The sequence below is a fragment of the Strigops habroptila genome, chromosome 8 (assembly GCF_004027225.2).
Source record: "Strigops habroptila isolate Jane chromosome 8, bStrHab1.2.pri, whole genome shotgun sequence".
NCBI classification, from domain to species: Eukaryota; Metazoa; Chordata; class Aves; order Psittaciformes; family Psittacidae; genus Strigops; species Strigops habroptila.
In genome coordinates this window covers 46,178,848-46,200,419 of record NC_044284.2, presented here as the reverse complement: position 1 = coordinate 46,200,419, position 21,572 = coordinate 46,178,848, and the positions used below count along the sequence as shown (strand labels likewise).

The 21,572-nt window shown below is 41.7% G+C and overlaps 1 protein-coding gene across 3 annotated transcripts in view; it reads left to right on the top strand.

Annotated features, from left to right (window-relative positions):
- The window catches only part of BRINP3 (BMP/retinoic acid inducible neural specific 3), a 200,131-nt gene that overhangs the window by 107,328 nt on the left and 71,231 nt on the right, over nucleotides 1-21,572 (top strand). For all 3 annotated transcript variants that reach the window (XM_030494740.1, XM_030494742.1, XM_030494741.1), the window contains 2 exons: nucleotides 207-397; nucleotides 8,038-8,228. In XM_030494740.1, coding sequence (XP_030350600.1) covers nucleotides 207-397; nucleotides 8,038-8,228 — 382 coding nt within the window. The remainder of the gene's footprint in view (nucleotides 1-206; nucleotides 398-8,037; nucleotides 8,229-21,572) is intronic.

Below are 21,572 nucleotides of genomic sequence, written 5' to 3'. Positions count from 1 at the left end.
CCTCTACTTTTAATATATAACACTCTGGTTGTGCTATGCCTATAATGCATGATAGAGTATCACTGTCAAGGGCTATCGTAATACCCAGCTAGTCGCCCCCAGCTAGTCAACAGAGCAGAGTAGTTTGCAAATGAAGAACATTTATCTGAATGACATATTTGTATATTTGAATGGCATATATGAATGAGAATTGCTTTGTTTTGCAGAGAGTTTGGCCGCTGGAAAGTAAACAATCTTGCTGTTGAAAGAAGAAATTTCCTTGGCTCCCCACTGCCACTTGCCCCGGAATTCTTCCGTAACATAAGGCTACTCGGACGCCGCCCAACCCTTCAACAGATCACAGAAAATCTTATCAAAAAATATGGAACACATTTCCTACTATCAGCTACCTTGGGAGGTAGGTTCAGTGCTTGGAACACTGTGCATGAATTTGGTGTGACTGAACTAAAAGTGGTGGTCACAACTCATTTGTCTGTAAAACTGTTGTTCCTTCTCAGAGCAACTGGGCTAAGCAACTCTCCCTGGGCTGGAATTTAAAGCATGGGAGGAGGTTCTGTCTTCAAGTCTCATGGCTCCTTCTTCTGCTGATGTTAAACTTTGCTTTATTGATGCTATGTAAACAATTTTATGGACAAAAAGAGAAGAAATCCTCTTGCTAAGATTGAGGTACTTTACATGAGTTCCTGGTGTGAATGCTCCTGGTCTTCTGGGGATGTTTCTCTGCACTAAGAAGTTATTAAGGAGAGTGATGTTTTTTCTGTAAGAAGCCCTTATAACAATTTACATAATAACACATTACAAAAGCATCTGGGCCCATTACAGTACTGCAGAGATGAAGCAAGAAAGCCAATAAGAATTATTTCCAACAAATCTTTTCAGTTAGGAGACTTTAAAACTACTTTGGCTGCCGGGAAGTCCTTATATTGTCACTCTACCCTTTTTAAAACTAGTCTTCACTTAACCAAAGGGACTACATTTTCAAAATGGGATGATGAGGCTTGACATGTGATTCCTATTAACATAATGGAATCTGCAGCTGTAAATCCCTACAGACTAATTTGGAAAGGGTAGCCTGATATATAACTGGGATCCAGTCACCAAATGGATTGAAGAAATCCAGTGAAGAGGCCTAATGTTCAAGAGAGAGTATAAATTGTTCTGAATGAAAGATAATTAGTACCTGTGATTACCCATCTAGGCATTACAAAATGAACTGACATTTTAGAAATGCAGTTTTATCCCTTTGTGAGTGATTATATTAAAGATAATTCTGGTGATTGAGTATCATTCCAGCAGGACAGTCTTGTCAAAATCCTTTATTCACCTGAGGAATGGTTCTCTTTAATACATTTCATAACTGAATTCTAACCATATATTAATGAAATGACAGCCTTCCTATTCTCTTTTGGCCGATATCTGAGATCTATAACAACTGAAATGGTTCACACTAGCTCCTTTTTGAAAAGACCATTCTAGAAACAAAGTGAATTTCTGTCTTGCTGTAGTTGTTAAAAATAATAAAGAACTAATTCCTGACATTATTTTGGGAACTAGTGCTTCTACAGCAAGTCCTTTACCTTTAGAACTTTAAGAACAAATTACGTATGTTGACCAGCAATTTGCAAAAAAATTCCCAGAATTTCTTTTAATTAGTAAATTTCTTCTATGCAAAAAGTACACTTTATATAAATGACTATATATTTTCTTGTTTATACAGCACATAGCACATCTGAACAGAAAAACTAACTGCAGAAGAGAAAGAAAATGGTTCTTAAAATATGAAGCATAATAATTAAGGATTTGGCTGAAACATGTATCGTAATGCAGTGACTACCCAATGTAAAAAATATTTTTTTAGTATTATTAGGTATTTGCTAATTATGAATCAACATAACTTTCACTACTAACAGCCATATAATGAGATTCATTTTTAAGATGAAATTGGACCTGACAACAGCCTAACACAAGAACAGCTGCTCATTAAAAGTACAAAACATCAGTATCACACTGGTCACAAAAGCACTACAGACTTGACACCTTTTAGGAAGTGTGGCCCTAACTAGAAAATAAAACTTAAGGTAGTTCTTTTGAAGACATTTGAAAACGGTAGCTTAAACATTCAGTGTTCTCCCCAAAGCCTCAGGATTTGCTGCAGAGAAACTGTAGTAGGGTACCCTTTTCTCATCCTTCTTCAGAGTACCTCACAAGGGCTCTAAAATGCAGTAGCTGCCACATGCTTGCAAAAATTTTCCACTCATAGGGAGACAGTGTTGACTTCTGGGCTCTGTCAATGCTTAGTGAAGTCAAGGGAGTTTTTAACTTTAACATCATTAACTTTGGTGGATCTTGGTTTAGGTCTCTCGCTTCAATTTTTGGGCATGATTTCAGGCACACCTGCTGCATTCCATTACGGATGGGTGCTGAATACTTTGAAAAATTGGTTCAGTTAAAGTAATTGCAGGGAATTAGTAATTTCTAAGAATGCTTCCATAAGGTAGCTCATAACCCTATACTTTCTTGTATGTGTTAGTTCTCATTTTTGAGCTAGATTGAATGGGGATTCCCAGAGATGCCTCTGCACACTTTATTAATATGTAATTAGATTTTTTCATTAATGTAGTTGTACTTTCCCTTTAATTACAAGCTGTTTTATTCTGAAAGCTTTGTCATTTATGTAGCTCCTTAAAAGCAGAAGACCAAACTGAGTGTGCATAGCATAGCACTTTTATTTAATGAATCCCCAGTCATCTGTATTCATGGACATAAAGGAAAGCTTGGCAAATGTATAATCCTGTGGTAAGATTTGTGTGCCCCTGTGACCGTTTGGCTTTCATGAATATCCCTTTCTGACTATAAAGGGAACTCTTGCACATGGTTGTTTGTGATATGTTCCCAAGTCTTTATCCACAAACAGAGAAATATACTCCTCAAGGGCATTCTGAAGTGAGAACTTAGGGAAGTTCTATTTTTCATGCTGCCACAAGATAATGTGGAAAATGACAGTTCTCACTGTTTCTATTTCTTATGGAAATTTTATCTTCTTGTGACATAAGCCAAATATCTATAATGAGCAGCTTCAAGCTGCATTATAGAAGGACCCTATGTAATCCAGTGTTTGCACAGCAAACACGGGATTGAGCAGAGGATTCATAGGTGAGCTCACATGCCTGTCCACAGGAATAACAACTTCTGGTTCTTCATTGACTGTGCTGTCAAATCTTTGAGAATTAAAAGAAAAAAAAGGTAGTTTTGTCTTTTCAACAATCTTGATGGGTGTCAGCAGATCAGCTTAACTCCAACCTCTTGTCATTCTCCTCTCCACCGATTACAGTCCTGTGAGTGATTTTGATAGTTATACCTTTACTATTCTGTGCACTGAATACAGAGGGTCAGATTTTCTGCCCCTGATTAATATTCCTCTTGAGCAGTATATTACTCACTCTGTGTACAGAGATGGGAGAAATTGTCAGGTGGTGTAAAACAGTGAATCTCAATGAATTCTGAAGGATTTATGGTCACTTACACTAACTGCTGATACGACCTTTATTTTTTATAACACTTTTTTCAAGGTAAGATACAAACTATGGCATACAAGGGAGTGAAAGCCCAGTCTCAAATGACTGATGTGAGAAAGAAACTTTAAAATTTAGTATCAGACATGCAAACACCCCCTGCACATCAGGTATGTAAACTTGGTTATGGTTGCAAATGGGAAGAAAAAAATGCAAAAAATATATTCTTTTTCTTTTCTCTTCCCATCTACTCAGGGAAGAAAAATTTTAAATCCAAACCAGATGGTATCTATAGAATTAACATTGACTGTTATTTACTTGAACCATGGAAATGATACCACATCTGGCATTAATTTATATATTTTTCGAACCTGTGCGCTTCCATCAGCCCCTGCTTAAGTTTGGATAAATGACCTGATAAAACCCTAATGGTACATTCTGTGATCTGTACACGAATAGATCTTCCACTAGCACTAAGCTATTTTTTATAACAAAGGCATAACTCCTGGTGAATATCTGTCAGCGGCAGCAGCTACACAGTAATAAAGCATCAGCGTAATGACTCTGCTAATTTCTTGAACCAATGATTGAATTATGTGGCATTGTTTGTGAGCATGACTAAATGTTTTTATGCTATTTCTTTTAAACCTGAGAAAGTGAGGTTAACTGACTCCTGAATATTGTGAAATAGAGTGAACACTGCTTTCAGAGCTTGTGGATAGCACAGCTGTGTGGATCAGATGCTGAATAATCATATTTTCTTTCTCACTATCATTAATCCTTTTCAGTTCTTAAAATTCATAACCTTGAATAGTTTTCTAAATCACACTTGTTTTTTAGCAAATGTCTGGATGCCTTCTTAACGTATTTCATGGTGACAGACTAAACAGTAAAAGCCAAGATTCATCCATGTTTCGAATATGACAGAAGATTCTCTTTTGGCATAGGTTTAATTTTCTCTGCATTAACTTAAAACTCAAATTGGCTTCCACAAATTGAATATGAGTTGGTGATGTTACTTTACAAACCCCTGAGTTCTGTGTGTGAAAGGGAGTCCTGCTACAATTATGCAGCGACATGGATGCCTGAGTACCAACATGTGGAGGAGTTCTCTGTTTTTTAATCCACTTTTTCTAGCAAGTGCTAAATCAGCTCTGACAGATTAAAAATTTTCAGAATCTGTGAGGTGTCTTTTGAACAGCAAATATTTTTGAAACGTACCTGATTGTACCTGGTATTAGCACAGTGCTTGAGAATACCAGCGATGAACTAGGATGCACTTGTTTGAAATGCCATACAAATACAAAGCAGAGATTTTTGAGGAGAAGGAGCTTCCTTCACGTTTACACCCAAGGCCCCATCACTCAGCTGTGCCTTCACTGAACCTTGGGAGATGTAATCTGATGTGATCTGAGTCAAAGTAAACATTCAAAATCATTTCAACCTGGTTACAGAGCATGAAAACCAAAACATATCTGTCAGGCAGCGGGGATGGAGACTGCAGGGCTGGGGGTGCTAGGGGATCCTGCCTGCCAAAACGCACCCAGTTACTTTTCAGTAACTGCCCCAGCAAGCATGGGATCAAGCAGGGTAATAGGTTGATGTGATAACTGTGAGGGCGTTCAAAGATTATTTTCCTGACATTTTCTAAGCAAAACCAAACAATGCAACACACTGTCCTTTTTCAAGCTGTTTTTCCTGAAATGGGAGTTTTAATTGCAGTTCTGCTCTTCCATCCCTGACGAACATTTTTGATGAGAGAAAAATAAAAACAACTCTGTTTTAGTAATAAAACTTAACATTGAGTTCTGTTGAAATAGAAGCAGTCCCACCATCTCTGCTAATAACTAATACAGATCAAAAGAGTTTACACCAGAGCAAGACGGGGTAGCATGTAGGCTAATGAAACACAAAAAGAACCCCAATCTTTTTTTTTTTCTCTCTAATTTCCAAAGATTTTCTGCAACATTAAGGGCTTGTTTTCTTTTACCTTACAATTCATTATAAGGTATTATAATAATATCTCTACTGGAAAGCCAGTCAAGCTTGCAAAAGTTGCTTTAATCTGAATAAACTAGCTAAGACCTCCAGGAAAAGGGAAAAAAATTGAGGGAGATCTCCTAGTGAAATTTTGCATGTCATTTGCGCAACCTGAAATGGTCACTGATACAGTACTTACCCCTGTGAGTTCTGATGTTGTCTGCTCCGATACAGCTATGTCCTTATAGCTCCACAAACAGCTGCACAAAGCCCATGGCCCCTGGCTCAAATCTCAGCCCACTTCATTGTTTTTCATTTCAGAAATATCTTTCATACTGGCTCAAGTCACAAGGCAGCTTTTGAAAAGGCAGGTTTTAATGCATGTGCATAATTGAAAGCCAGCAGTGCTGGAACCTAAACTAGGTTTTGACGGCAAATTTTTCTCAAGTACAAGTCATTAGACTTTGCTGTGCTTTTCCAGTTCTCTGCTCACAGCAGTTGGCATGATGCAGCACGGTGTGAATAATGGCCCACCTGGCCACAAGACTAGCAATGCCTTGTGTCGGCATAGCATACCAAAATGAGGTGCAAAAGACTGAGCTGATACAGCATGCTTGTGCATGACCTACGGAGCAACCTTAGTCTGCTTTGCTGGAGGTCTTGTCAGTAGTTAAATAACATGTGAACCTATCTCTACTTAAGTTTAGGTAACTGGACAGGGAAATCCTGTTATTTACAGAGGCTGCTGTAATTCTTGATTCTTTGGAGTTCAGGCAGTAAATCCCTGCATTGATGACTGCATGCACAAAAAAAAAAATAAAAAATGACCCATTACAGAACTGTAGGAGAACTATAAATATAGTGGTGAAAACTGACCTTACATAGGCAAACCTGCCATTATCCAGATAATCCTATGTAAAATCTGAAGGACCTCACTGTCCTCTGAATTTGAGAGAGATTGGGAACACCGTAAGGTATATTGATTAACATCATCACACTCCTCTTTCTTCAAACAAATGATTTGCAAGCTGAGGTAACTATGTGTCAAATTTGTCAACAGATGTAATCTCCTGCATGGAGGCATGCATTCTTCATTTATCATTGTTCACCACCAAGATTATCTCCCTTTAAAGATGAAGTCATGTTTTCACCCCACATATTATCCCTCTATAGCTATTACTTTTTGGCATGTAAACCCATCCAAACCTGGCATCCCATCCTCTGAATGGGCAAAATGCCACTGCAGCAGATGGGTAAGCAATGAAACTAGCACAAGTTGCAAGTCAAACCCTATCAGGGTAGCTTTCTTTCCAGGAACAAGGAAATGGCATTCAGTGGAGTTGTTCAGCACCTAAAATACAGGTATAATGATATTATTAATTAATTCTATGAATGCAAGTTACCAAACACAGGCTCAGAAAGTGAGAAAAGTGTTTTTGTAGTTACTTTGGACATAAATTGCACAGAAGAAAATACTGAGTCAATAAATTACTTTTCTAATTCATTTTCTGAAGTGAAGAGTTTTGCCTAAACACGTTACTAAATGACTGGATCCTTGCTTAGCTTGAAATGCAGAAAAAAAATATAAAAATCATGAAATAAACATTAAAAATTTGTTCCAAATTTAACAGTATCAGTAGATCTGATCTGGAATGGTTCTTAAGAACTTGCTGAGTCAAATAAGTGAGATATTGCTTTAGTTTTATTTTCAATAATCCTCCAGGAATTAAAATTTCTAAATTCAAAGTATTTCTTCATTTCTCTTTAGAGAGAAAGGAAGTGAGAAATCTACAACATAAGATGCTGGATCTTTTCTTTTGGAAAAGCATCTCTGCTTTGGGAGTTAGAGAAGTGTTATTTACATTTCTCTTTTTCAAAAGAAACTGATTAACATTCTTATTACATATTTTTATACTTTTCAGTTATATAAATTTGGCTTAAGACAACTGTTACATCAGGTTTCAGGCATTTTAGCATTGATGAATTGATTAGAAAGCACAGGATTCCTTATAACAAGATTGCTTATAACAAGTGGGAACAAGGTATCTTTCTTCTGAAATCAGATATAACATGGTTTAAAAGAAGGAAACAACAAAAAAGAAGACTCTGAAGTGTTCCACTGGTTTCATTTTCTTTTAAGCTAAGGTTAAATAAAAAAAAAAAAAGGTATTAAGCAACCTTGAAAGTAAACACATTTTATACACAATTTAAATTTAATGTCTACAGAATATCTCTGTATTGTTGGTAAATAGGAACAGACATCCCCTGTCTCATTGCATTTTAGGCATAAATGTGTCCTACTGTATAGTTGTTATTCATATGAGGCAACCTCACCTTGCACCTCCCCTTGCCCCCTCCAGACCAACCTAGAATAGTATCTGTTGTCCATGTGCTTAGGGCACTGAAGTATCTGCATCTGCCACCAGGAGATCTGAGCATTAGACAACAGCTGGGGAAAACTTTGGCTTGTCACCTTATTTCTGGCAAAATGAGACTTGCAGAAGATGTCACTGATGAATGCCATGGTTTCTGTTTCCCTGATCAGGAGAGGAGTCACTCACAATTTTTGTGGACAAACGGAAGCTGAGCAGGAGGTCAGAAGGAAGTGATCTCAGCACAAACAGCTCTGCGGTGACTCTGGAGACTCTGCACCAGCTTGCAGCCTCCTACTTCATTGACAGGGACAGCACACTGCGCAGACTCCACCACATCCAGATTGCCTCCACTGCCATAAAGGTAGGGGAAGTCCTTTAGGACCAACCTGCATATGTGTTTCCAGACTCAGCAGCTGTTTCTCAAGAGAAATGCTTTGATTAGTAAAAAAAGATTTGTGAGCAAGACAGTAACTTTTGTTCTAAACTTTTTTACCTGAATCAAAGCATTCAATTGACAATGAAGATTCTAGTTTAGAAGAGGTTCTAATGCTCATAATTTGAATGATACAGATGGCATATTTGATCATTGTGACAGTCTGCTTTACATGTGTGCTCAGCAACTGCATTTATAGACAGACCTGTATTTGTGTACGGGCGTATACAGTTCCCTTATACCTTTTGCCTTCTTGCCTTCTTTCTTTTTCCTCTTCTTTTTTTTTTTTTTTTTTTCCCCCCTTCTTTGGAACAATTTGGAACTCTTGGTTCTGCAGTTTTGTGGAGGCACATCTTATTTTCTGTTTGGAACTTCTCGTACAGTTTGTCAGTCAAATAATCTTGCTTATTGACTACTGTAGGTCACTCATAGACCATTCTCTGGCTCTCTCAGGCCATTTCCAGTATTGAAGAGCAAATAAAATTTTTAACTTGCAATTGAATATGCATTAATTATGAAGTTTTTCATATAAGACATGATTTAGAATCCATTCTGTGCATTGAATCTTTCCACTGGTAACTAAGGTCTTCATTAAAGATCATCTGAAGCCAACTGCAGTTTCCAGTTACCTTAGCTGTTACTCAAGTAAATATAAATTTATCTCCTTGGGAGTGCCAGGGCCTCTCCAGTGAGAAGGATACAACCATAATTTGTGGCTTAGCAGCACCTGTTCAGTTTGGCTGCTGGTATATGGAGGATATTCCTCCCGTCCCATCCATCATGGGCTGGTGGCATGATAGCTAACCCCAGATCAGAGCTGGTCATCTGCAGGTGCAGGATGGAATTTGGCTGTTTGGGCAGCACAGCTGAAAATGCAGCAGAATCAGCAGAGTCCAATCTCATCTGAGGGCTGCCCACTGGATTGCACAGTCTTGCTGCAAACCATCATATTACTCATCCCTCTGATCTGGCTTATCTTCATAATCTCTTTTTTTTTTTTTTAACACAGATGTACAGCAACCTTTAAAACTGGGCTTCCTCCTTCAAACCACATGTAAAACTTTCCTTCTACATTAAGATAATTATGTCTGAAACCAGTGGTAACTGAAGTGATAGAACATAGAAATCTAGAGACAAAACAGTGTCTGAAAGAAATTTCTCCTTTCTATTCACTGATTTTTTTTGCAAATTTGTGTCATAATGCAGAATTCGACCCTGCTTGCTAACAATTTATGTAATTAATATTTTGCATGTCCAAAGTTTTTTACAACCGCTACAAAATGTCTAAATATTCTCTCCACCCCCTCACTGAGATAGATACAAATGCAAGCTGTAGTCCACCAGCAAATCAGATTTGCTTAATTGACTGCAGGAGTTTCTAGAAAATGGTTGTCGCGTCAGCTGCAACAGTGCCAATACATGAAACCCTCGCTTTTGTTGAGAGACTGGGAGCATTTGCATCACAAATTTCTATTGTCAGAACACTTAATTGAACAAAAAACCTGTTTCTGTTGAAAACTAGGATCACAAAAGCAGCCAGGAAAGGCATTTTTTTGTTGTCTCCCCACACAGATTTTTGAAACCCTGGTTTTGAAATTGGAAAGCCAAATAAAGTTCTAGATCCAAGGCCTAAATAGCATATTTCAAGGGTATTTATTAAAACATATATGCTGACACCTGATTTCAACCACAGGCTTTCCATAGAGCTGCAGAGCCAGGTCTTTGTGTTCAAGCAGATCAGCTCGAGCACTGATTAGGGAGAAGTGACACCCTGGGGGACCTGAGGATCAGGGTGCCCACCAGCCAGCTCTGTGCCTTCCCCTCTTGGGCTGCTCCAGGGAGGACAGTGAACCCAGTGCTTTTTACACCATAAAATACTGGACAGCTTTTTAAGTCACAGCACCTTCTCTATCTGTCTTTCTCACTATGGCCCTGCTCAAAGCCTTCCTTCTCATAGGAGGTTGAACTGGGGATTTGCAGAAAGAGTCCAAGAAAAGCTCTCTTGGCTTACCATAACTCTCTTCTGATGAGCATGAAAGAAATCTAATATAAAGGTATTGTAACAGGTTTAGAAATCCCTGAAATTCTGAATTTATATTAGAAGCTTTCCAAGTGGTAGGCAATCATTTTTTGATTGCTGACTAGTTAAAAACAACAAAAAATCATGTTCAGTATCTATCTAGTATTTCATACTATCATTTCTGATTAATTTTGGATGGCTTTTTAATATGCAGCATACTAGACTCTACCATACTCATACCATCCTTGTCTCTAAATTGGAGAGACATCAATTTGATAGATGGACCACTCGATGGATAAAAAACTGGCTCGATGGCCGCACGCAGAGTTGTGGTAAATGGCTTGATGTCCAGTTGGAAACTTGTAACGAGTGGCGTCCCTCAGGGATCGGTGTTGGGACCGGTCCTGTTCAACATCTTTGTTGGCAACATGGACAGTGGGATTGAGTGCGCCCTCAGCAAGTTTGCCAACGACACCAAGTTGTGTGGTTCAGTTGATAAGTTGGAGGGAAGAGATGCCATCCAGAGGGACCTGGACACGCTTGTGAGGTGGGACAATGCCAATCTTATGAAGTTTAACCAAGCCAAGTGTAAGGTCCTACACCTGGGTCGGGGCAATCCCAGGCAGGTTGGGCGGAGAAGAGATTCAGAGCAGCCCTGCAGAGAAGGACTTGGGGGTGTTGGTTGACGAGAAGCTTAACATGAGCCAGCAGTGTGCACTTGCAGCCCAGAAAGCCAACCGTATCCTGGGCTGCATCAAAAGAAGCGTGACCAGCAGGTCGCAGAAGGTGATCCTGCCCCTCTACTCTGCTCTTGTGAGACCTCACTTGGAGTACTGCGTACAGTTCTGGTGTCCTCAACATAAAAAGGACATGGAGCTGTTGGAGCGAGTCCAGGGGAAGGCCACGAGGATGATAAGAGGGCTAGACCACCTCCCTTGTGAAGACAGGCTGAGAGAGTTGGGGCTGTTCAGCCTGGAGAAGAGAAGGCTGCGTGGAGACCTCATAGCAGCCTTCCAGTATCCGAAGGGTGTCTACAAGGATGCTGGGGAGGGACTCTTCATCAGGGACTATAGTGATAGGACAAGAGGTAACGAGTTCAAACTTAAACAGGGGAAGTTCAGGTTAGATATAAGGAGGTTTTTACTGTGAGGGTGGTGAGGCACTGGAACAGGTTGCCCAAAGAAGTGGTAAATGCTCCATCCCTGGCAGTGTTCAAGGCCAGGTTGGACAGAGCCTTGGGCGACATGGTCTAGGGTGAGGTGACCCTGCCCATTCAGGGGGGGTTGGAACTAGATGATCTTAAGGTCCTTTCCTAACTATTCTATGATTCTATGAGTCTATGATTTTTTTTCCCTTATGTAATTACAACAAATAATACTTGAGCACTTCTTATATTTTTAGTTCAAATTCAATGAGATATGTGACAGCTGAATTTTTTTCTTACAAGTCTTCATATTTTGTTTTGTGGGACTGATGCAGGAAGAAAGTATTTTGATAAGTTTTATAATTAAGCTTTTCTATCAAAAAACTGTGTCACAGGGAAAGGAAAGCATTAAGAAGAGGGAAGTGAAAATTAACATTAAAGTCTTCATGTTTAATTCTTATTTATCTAGTGAAAAGCAATACCATTCAGAGCAAAGTCTGTTAATGTGCAGCATGAAGAAAAGAGTGTGAGAGGTGTATTTGATGAATCAAGTTTGTTAATCAGATTTGTTTGTAATCAAGTTTGTTAGCTGTTAGCTGTGACATGAGTAAAACTGATTGATCTTCGCATCCATCACAGAGACAATATATTTATACCACATTAAAAAAGGTAAAATCATCATGTTACAACATTTTCCAACTGGAAATGAAATGTCCATGGGAGGTACTCAGAGCCAATATCAATATTTAACTTATTTAAAAATCCCTGATACATACATTATTTCAGTATTACTGTATTGCATGCATTTTAGTGTAAGTGGTTAGGCTCATGCTAAATCAACAGTTTGCAGCCCCAAGGGCCTCATTGGAAACTCACCAAGCGCCTGAGGGCTGCATCTAATTTGCATATACATTTACATGACTGTACATCCTGTTGTGTTTGAAATATTACAGATCCAACGTTACTTCTTTTATATGTTCATTTCAGAAGCTTTTTTCGTGTGAAAATTTATCTTCAGATGCACTGATGGCTGTTAGCTCTCCCTGTTAACATCCCTATTAGGATGATGGGGTGCGCCCTCCTCATGTTTAATAAAATCCTGTATAGTAGTGAAAGCAGAATACAAATGAAGTCAGCAATTTTTTTTCTTTCCCTATGTGGTATCTTTAATGAGCAATGTTCTCAGCTCTTCCAACTTGTTCTCGCTACTGTACAGCCATGCTAATTTGTTCCTATTGAAGATCTGACCATAGCTGAGGGCCCAGGGAAAGGTGAAATGACCTGAGACCTAGGACTATGCAATGATGCTAATCCACATGATTGATCTCTTTCCTTTGCTCATTAATGGATGTGCGGGCAAGACATGAAGGTCATGAGTTACTGTAGCATTTATGGTGTATTTGGCAACGTATCCTGCCATTGCCCACTGGCAGAATGACTGTGGTATACTACCCTGAGATCATGCATCCATACTCCTAGCAACTAATTACGAAACTTTTTCAGTGGTGGGTAAATGGGAGAGAGCTGTGCATAATAGGTCTGGATTTCACTGTTTTCTGAGTCCAGTGCAGCTAGGAGACAGCAGTATAATCCTGCTCAAATGACCTCTATTCCTGTTCGCTAGAAACTGCAATTCCACCACTGCCACTAATGAACTTTAGCACGAATTCCAAACAGTTTTGCAGAACACATAAGATACATATTTGTCGCACAGTAAATTAAATGTTATTGAATGCTCTCACTGCATTCTGCAGAAGGATAAACACTGTTATGGTAGCAAGTGTAACACTGCTGTTAGTAAAGTAAGGCTGTTAACAGTAGTTTTCCTTTAGAGGATATACTCTTCCAAACCAGAATACATTTTTGTTTCCAGCGAGTTGGGTCAGGTGAATACAGTGTAGGTGTTAGCTTAGGGTCAGCCATAGCGCGACAAAAGAACAGGAAGCAACAGAAGAACAGATGCATAAATTGAATTTTCCACCAGCTATTTACAACCAGATTACAGCCCGTTTATTCCAAGTGAGAAAGAATAAACATGCTTGAGAATGTGCCCTCTAATTTCAATTAAATTTTATTGTGCAATTTGCTTTTTACTTCCCCCAAAACACTTTTTTTTTTTTTTTGCTATGAGAGATTTAAGCACTTTTGTTGTTTCTGAAAACTTCAGAATACAAGTAGTTTATAAGAACAGGGCTCTATTGTGATGGTAACTATATCTGATTATCTGTAATTAACCCATGAATGACTCACGGTGGGCTGTTAGGAAACTTAAGTGCAATGAATTTAGTTTCTCGCTCCAAACTCAGACTAAAATGCAGACCTTTTTTTTGTTTCTTTGTTTTGCCTGAAAAAGCTTGCTTGCTTCATTTTTTTTTCTTCCATACCTCATAGCTGAACGTGTTTTTCTGTGGATTCAAGTAATTGCTGTAATCAAAAGTAGAAATTCTGAAATACTATACAGCCTTGCGCTTAGATTTCTGGCAAATTCTAAATGTAGATATTTTTCACAGTTTTGTATAAATAGCCAAATTTTTGAAGCTTTTGAAATCCAAATCTTGAAACCTTCTTGTCCTCACTTTCCCCAATCAGTTTGTGGACAGGATTTAAGACTGCATAGCTGAGAAACCTTGTGAATGACCGAAACTTAAAAAGCTCCTAGCTAGAGCTTTGTGTTGTAAAACCACAGTTATAAATGTTGGGCTGGAATGACCTGTAATATCAAGAATTTGTTGACTCCATTGAAGAGATAAAGTAGTAAATGTATATTTAATTAAAAAAAACGTAGGGAACTAAAAGCCAGAAATGATTGTCTCTTTTAAAAAAATTGTGGCTTCCCCATTTTGTAGGTATGGTGACATTTTTTAAGCATGTCAAGCAAAAGCTACAGTACAGATTTTCAAGGACAAGTATTGTTCAGGTCCATAACAAAATCCCAAGTTCTCCACTACTTTGGGAGATCAGATTGTCTTCATACAAGACCAAAAGCTTGAAATTTTTCAAAGGGAAATTTAAAATTTTGGATTGTCAGGAAATACATAGAAATTTTACTCCCAAATATTTTTCTTGATGTGGTAAACTCCCATTTTTTTTGTGAGAATTGGATAATTTTTCAGGTTACTTCGAAAATCTCAATCATTATTAAAAGCTTCACAAAATCAGGTTGCTATTTATATGGATATGTATGGTATTTAAATTTAAATTTGGGTCATTACCTAATCTTAGAGGAACTGGGACCTGCAGTTAGACATCTAGCTTCTGTTGCATTTGGGTCACTACCTAGCCTCTAAGGGTCTTTCAGTAATCTGAATTTAACTGTAGATTTGGATAGGCAAGTTTAGACAGCTGGAATCAAAATGCTGACATTGTGGTCTTTGAGCCTGGCTAAACCATACCACAAAGCACAGCAGAGAGGCCATGTGCTAGTACATGGTGTTAACATCAATAAAACGTGAAATGTGGGACATGACCTGAAAGCTGCACCTCAGGGCTGTGCCAAGACAAATACGCTGTGTTTCTCAACAGGGTTTATTCGCTCAGGAGCAGCTATGGACTTCCACAGCTATATCCCTTCGTTTTCTGAATCTAGACAAGTTTTAGGTAGCTAATATGTCTCTGTACCATGTTCTACTGCACAGCACAGGTTTTGGTTTTGTGTCATGATAAAATTGAAATACACAAGGTTTAATACAGTTATGCCTAGGAGCTGTTGATCGTTGCATCAGATTCATCATAGATATAACAAAGTCTTGTGAGTACAACGTGTGGACTGTTAACTAAATCTAAGAATACGCCAAGTATAAATGTTTGGGATTTATTTCCGTATCTTATTCATGAATTCAAGGTGATCATATTAAAACCAACTTTAATTCATTTGGAAAATTGAGTTTTAATTCGATTTAACATACAGGTCTGTGTTCTCTCAAAGGTAATGTAGAGGTCAGCTCTTCAGTTGGTGTAAACCAGCACAATTCTCAAAGAATCTGGCCCTCACTATTTCAGAGGGTGAGAGAAAAGGGGAAAACAAAAGACCAGCAAGTTAATGCAGTAACATGTTTTACTAAACACTCTTAGAATGCATACTTTGCAACATAATTGACACAATACATCACAGCAGCTGTAAAATGACACTCATAAAAGGATGTGTTTTAGCAGCCTCTAATACAAACTACACTGTCTCATTATATTTTCCACAATGTACATAGAGAGTAATGAGTGCAAGAAGTTATAACATCACCAGATAGTTGGTAAGACAGCATGAAATGCTTTTAAAGCAACAAAATAGCACATAATAGAAATGTTAGGATATCCATTTTGGAAAGACTTTAGACAACTATTCTTCATTTAAAAATCCCAAACAACACAAAACAACAAAAAGGGATAGACCATATGACATGATAGACCATAACAAATTGAAGGACTTTATTATACCAGTTATGTAGTTTAGTCAAGAAAGAAGGGTAAAAAAAATGTCAAGAAAACTGCCAAACCCTAGGTGGGTTATAAATATACATATGTAAACAAGAGACCTTAACAACACTCACAACACTTGCCATCACAGTTGTTAAAAACCCATAAACAATTCATACTACAGTTCCTTAAATGTTTCATATTATTTTTCTTCCGCCCCCCCCCCCCCCTTAAAAAGTCAAACTAATGTAAATAAACCCAGAAAACAGGGAGGGATTTTAATATTGAGAGATCCACAGCGAACATATTGAGCAATGTCTCTAAACTTGGAGAGACATAGATTTGTCTCTAACCTTGTCTCTAAACTGGGTTTTATGGATGGACCACATGGTGGATAAGGAATTGGCAGGATGGCTGCACACAGGGAGTTGCAGTCTATGGCTTAATGTCCAACTGGAGATGGGTAATGACTGGTGTCCCTCAGGGGTCAGTGTTGGGACTGGTGGTGTTCAACATCTTTGTCAGCGGCACAGACAGTGGGATTGGTGCACCCTCAGCAAGTTTGCTGACAACACCAAGCTGTGTGGTTTGGCTGATTTCCTGGAGGGAAGGAATGCCATCCAGAGGGACCTTGACCTGCTTAAGAAGTGAGTGGGCCAATGCCAGCCTCATGAAGTTCAGCAATGTGAAGTGCAAGGTCCTACACCTGGGTATGGGCAACCCCAGGCACAGCTACAAGTTGGGCAGAGAAGTGATTCAGAGCAGCCCTGCGGAGAAAGATTTGGGGGTGTTGGTCAATGAGAAGCTGAACATTAGCCCGTATGGAGACAGGCTGAGAAAGTTGGGGCTGTTCAGCCTGGAAAAGAGAAGGCTGCGTGGAGACCTCATAGCAGCCTTCCAGTATCTGAAGGGCACCTACAAGGATGTTGGAGAGGGACTCTTCATCAGGGACTGTAGCAACAGGACAAGGGGTATTGGGTTTAAACTTAAACAGAGGAAGTTCAGGTTAGATATAAGAAAGTTCTTTTCTGTGAGGGTGGTGAGGCACTGGTTGCCCAAGGAAGCGGTAAATGTTCCGACACTGACAGTGTTCAAGGCCAGGTTGGACAGAGCCTTGGGCAACATGGTGAGCATCGCCGAGGTGAGTATCTCCAGAGAGGACACCTTTAACACCGGAGCGGGGGGAAGCACAGTGTCCAGGAGCCTCAGTTCGGAGCGGCAAGAGCGACCAAGGAGGCCTCAGGTCCTCGACAGGACTTGACCAGGAGCCGGCAGCTCAACTAACGCGAGCAGCTGACTCACAGGGGGCGGCGCCAGGAGTGACGGCACCAGCCCTCAGTGGGTAAAAACCCAGCCCAGGGAGCGCGGGCGACCTGGAGTGTGGCGAACAGGGCGTGGCGTGGCAGTTTGCGCAGCAGTTGGTGCAGGCAGGGCGAGCGAGCAGCGAGCGGGATGGTGAGCACTCGCCTCAGGAGCAGGGCCCGCTCTGGGAGCTCTGCCCCGGCGGTGGCCAGCGTAGGCACCCAGACAGAGCCGATGAGAGAGGAGGCTGCGGCGCAGACCTTGGAGTGTAGAAAGTGTCTCGACTGGTCTCTTGAGGCGAGGGTGCACAATGGACAGGGCTGCACTCGGTGCGCCCTGGTGGAGGTCCTCCTGCAGCAGGTGGCTGAGCTGCGGGAGGCTGTTGGAGAGCTAAAAGATGCCAAGGAAGCTGAGAGGAAGCTGGGCTGCTTGCTCCACGCCCAAACTGTGCAGGGGCTGCAAACGTCCAGCATTGCTCATATAGGAAAGAAGGAGGGCAGCAACCCAGGAAGCTGGGAATTGGTCACGAGAAAAACTAACAAAAAAAGGAGGAAGAGGACAATTAACAACAAGGGGCTTCTTCCTAAATCTGATGTCCCCACCCAGAACCGCTTCGCGGTTCTGCAGGGGGCTAACGAGAAAGCACCCACCACCCCTAATGAGCATCCTGCTGATGCACCAGTAAAGAGGATCACTACTGGTGCCTCCAGGAAAAAGCAGAGGGTCATAGTAGTAGGGGACTCTACTTTGAAAGGCACAGAGGCACCCGTCTGCCGGCCTGATCCAGTCTCGAGGGAGGTGTGTTGCCTGCCAGGGGCTCGGATCAGGGATGTTGCTGAGAGGCTGCCTGCTCTAGTAAGTCCTGCTGACTATTACCCCCTTCTAGTGGTCCATGTGGGTGCTAGAGATATAGATAGCAGTAGCCTGGAGAACATTAAGAAGGACTACAGAGCCTTGGGAGAGGTGGTTAGGGGCTCTGGAGCTCAGATAGTTTTTTCATCGATTCTCCAGGACAAAGAGGAGGACCTTAAAAAAGCTAGGCGCATTTGGCAGGTTAATAAATGGTTAGAACGGTGGTGCCATAGTCAGGGGTTTGGCTATTTAGAACATGGGGCTCCATTTGGGAGGCCAGATCTACTGGAGGCTGGTGGAGCTGGTCTGACAAAGCAGGGGAAGAGCTATTTTGGTAGGAGGCTTGCCAGGCTGGTGAAGAAAGCTTTCAACTAGATGTGTTGGGGGAGGGGAGCATTGATCCATCCCAACACTCCTGGTCAGTTGCCAGCACCTGTAATAAGTGCTTGGAGCGATGCAGAGATGTTTCAGCTGCCCCAGCCATTGAGTCGGCTGCATTTGGAGCTCGGCTAAGGTGCCTCTATACAAACGCCCGTAGTATGGGGAACAAGCAAGAGGAATTAGAGATGTGTGCAAGGCTACAGGAATATGATGTCATTGGTATCACAGAAACATGGTGGGATGGCTCCTATGGCTGGAGTGTTGGAATGGAAGGTTACAGGCTGTTTAGAAAAGACAGGCCAGGCAGACTGGGAGGGGGTGTTGCTATCTATGTCAGTGATAGGCTAGAGAGTATGGAACTCTGTCTGGGGACGGGTGATGAGGTAACAGAGTGTTTGTGGGTCAGGATCAAAGGGAAAACAGCAATGGGGGACATTACGGTGGGGATCTGCTACAGGCCGCATGATCAAGAGGACTCTGTGGATGAAGCGCTCTACAGACAGATAGGAGCAGCCTCACGCTCGCAGGCCCTTGCCCTCATGGGGGACTTCAACCATCCTGACATCTGTTGGAGGGACGGTACGGCCCGGCACAAGCAATCCAGGAGGTTCCTTGATTGTGTGGAAGACAACTTCCTCTTTGAAGCAATAGAGGAGCCGACAAGGAGAGGTGCCATGCTAGACCTCGTGCTCACCAACAGGGAGGGACTGGTTGGAAATGTGACGCTCCAGGGCAGCCTTGGCTGTAGTGATCACGAGATGGTTGAGTTTGAGATCCTCAGGACAGTGAGAAGAGCATGCAGCAAGCTCACTGCCCTGGACTTCAAGAAAGCAGACTTTGGCCTCTTCAGGAACCTCCTTAGTAAGGTTTCATGGGATACAGTCCTAGAGGGCAGGGGGGCCCAAGACTGCTGGTCGATATTCAAGGATCACCTGCTACGTGCTCAAGAGTGTTGCATCCCGACTAGAAGAAAGTGCAGCAGGAGGGCCAGGAGACCTCCATGGATGGACAAGGAGCTGCTGAGGAAACTTAGAGGGAAAAAAGACGCTTGTGGAAGGTGGAAGCGAGGACAGGTGGCCTGGGAAGAATATAGGAGCATTGCCCAAGAAGCTAGGGACCAGGTTAGGAAAGCTAAGGACCAGCTAGAATTAAGTTTGGTGAGGGATGTAAAAGATAACAGGAAAGGATTCTATAGATACGTAGCAAATAAAAGACAGACTAGGGACAATGTGGGCCCTCTCTGGAAGCTATCGGGAGAACTGGCTACCATGGATTTGGAGAAGGCTGAGGTTCTTAATGACTTCTTTGCCTCAGTCTTCACCAGCAAATGCTCTGACCACACCATGAAAGTCTTGGAAAGCAAATGCAGGGACTGTGAGAATGAAGACCTTAGGCCCACTGTAGGGGAGGATCAGGTTCGAGACCATCTTAAGAACCTGAACGTGCACAAGTGCATGGGACCTGATGAAATCCATCCACGGGTCCTGAAGTAGCTGGCGAATGAAGTTGCTAAACCACTGCCCATCATATTCCAAAAATCCTGTCAGTCAGGTGAAGTTCCCGATGATTGGAAGAAGGGTAGTATAACCCCCATTTTCAAGAAGGGGAAAATGGAAGACCCAGGGAACTACAGACCAGTCAGTCTCACCTCTGTGCCTGGCAAAATCTTGGAACAGTTTCTCCTGGAAAGCATGCTACGGGATATGAAAAACAATGAGGTGGTTGGTGACAGCCAGCATGGTTTCACTAAGGGGAAATCCTGCCTGACCAATTTGGTGGCCTTCTATGATGGAGCCACGAAACCGATGGACGGGCAGAGCAGTTGACGTCATCTACCTGGACTTGTGCAAAGCGTTTGACACTGTCCCACACGACATCCTTGTCTCTAAATTGGAGAGACATCAATTTGATAGATGGACCACTCAGTGGATAAAAAACTGGCTCGATGGCCGCATGCAAAGAGTCGTGGTAAATGGCTCGATGTCCAGTTGGAAACCTGTAACGAGTGGTGTCCTTCAGGGATCGGTGTTGGGACCGGTCCTGTTCAACATCTTTGTTGGCAACATGGACAGTGGGATTGAGTGCGCCCTCAGCAAGTTTGCTGAAAACACCAAGCTGTGTGATTTGGTAGATACGCTGGAGGGAAGGGATGCCATCCAGAGGGACTTGGACATGCTTGTGAGGTGGGACAATGCCAACCTTATGAAGTTTAACCAAGCCAAGTGTAAGGTCCTACACCTGGGTCGGGGCAATCCCAGGCACAGCTACAGGTTGGGCAGAGAAGACATTCAGAGCAGCCCTGCAGAGAAGGACTTGGGGGTGTTGGTTGATGAAAAGCTTAACATGAGCCGGCAGTGTGCACTTGCAGCCCAGAAAGCCAACCGTATCCTGGGTTGCATCAAAAGAAGCATGACCAGCAGGTCGCAGAAGGTGATCCTGCCCCTCTACTCTGCTCTTGTAGTACTCACTTGGAGTACTGCGTACAGTTCTGGTGTCCTCAACACAAAAAGGACATGGAGCTGTTGGAGCAAGTCCAGAGGAAGGCCACGAGGATGATAAGAGGGCTGGAGCACCTCCCTTGTGAAGACAGGCTGAGAGAGTTGGGGCTGTTCAGCCTGGAGAAAAGAAGGCTGCGTGGAGACCTCATAGCAGCCTTCCAGTATCTGAAGGGGGTCTATTAGGATGCTGGGGAAGGACTCTTCCTTAGGGACTGTAGTGGGAGGACAAGGGGTAATGGGTTCAAACTTAAACAGGGGAAGTTTAGATTAGATATAAGGAAGAAGTTCTTTACAGTGAGGGTGGTGAAGCACTGGAATGGATTGCCCAAGGAGGTTGTGGATGCTCCATCCCTGGTGGTGTTCAAGGCCAGGTTGGACAGAGCCTTGGACCACGTGATTTAGGGCAAGGTGTCCCTGCCCATGGCAGGGGGGTTGGAACTAGATGATCTTAAGGTCCTTTCCAACCCTTACTATTCTATGAATCTATGATTGTATGGTCTAGTGTGAGGCAACCTTACGCATGGAAGGAGGGTTGGAACTAGGTGATTTTAAGGTCCTTTCCAACCCTAACTATTCTATGATTCTATAATGCAGTTAGAGCAGAGCATTCCAGTGCTAATTTGGAGGCAGTCAGGTTTGTATGGATTTTAATATGGTATTTATTCTGT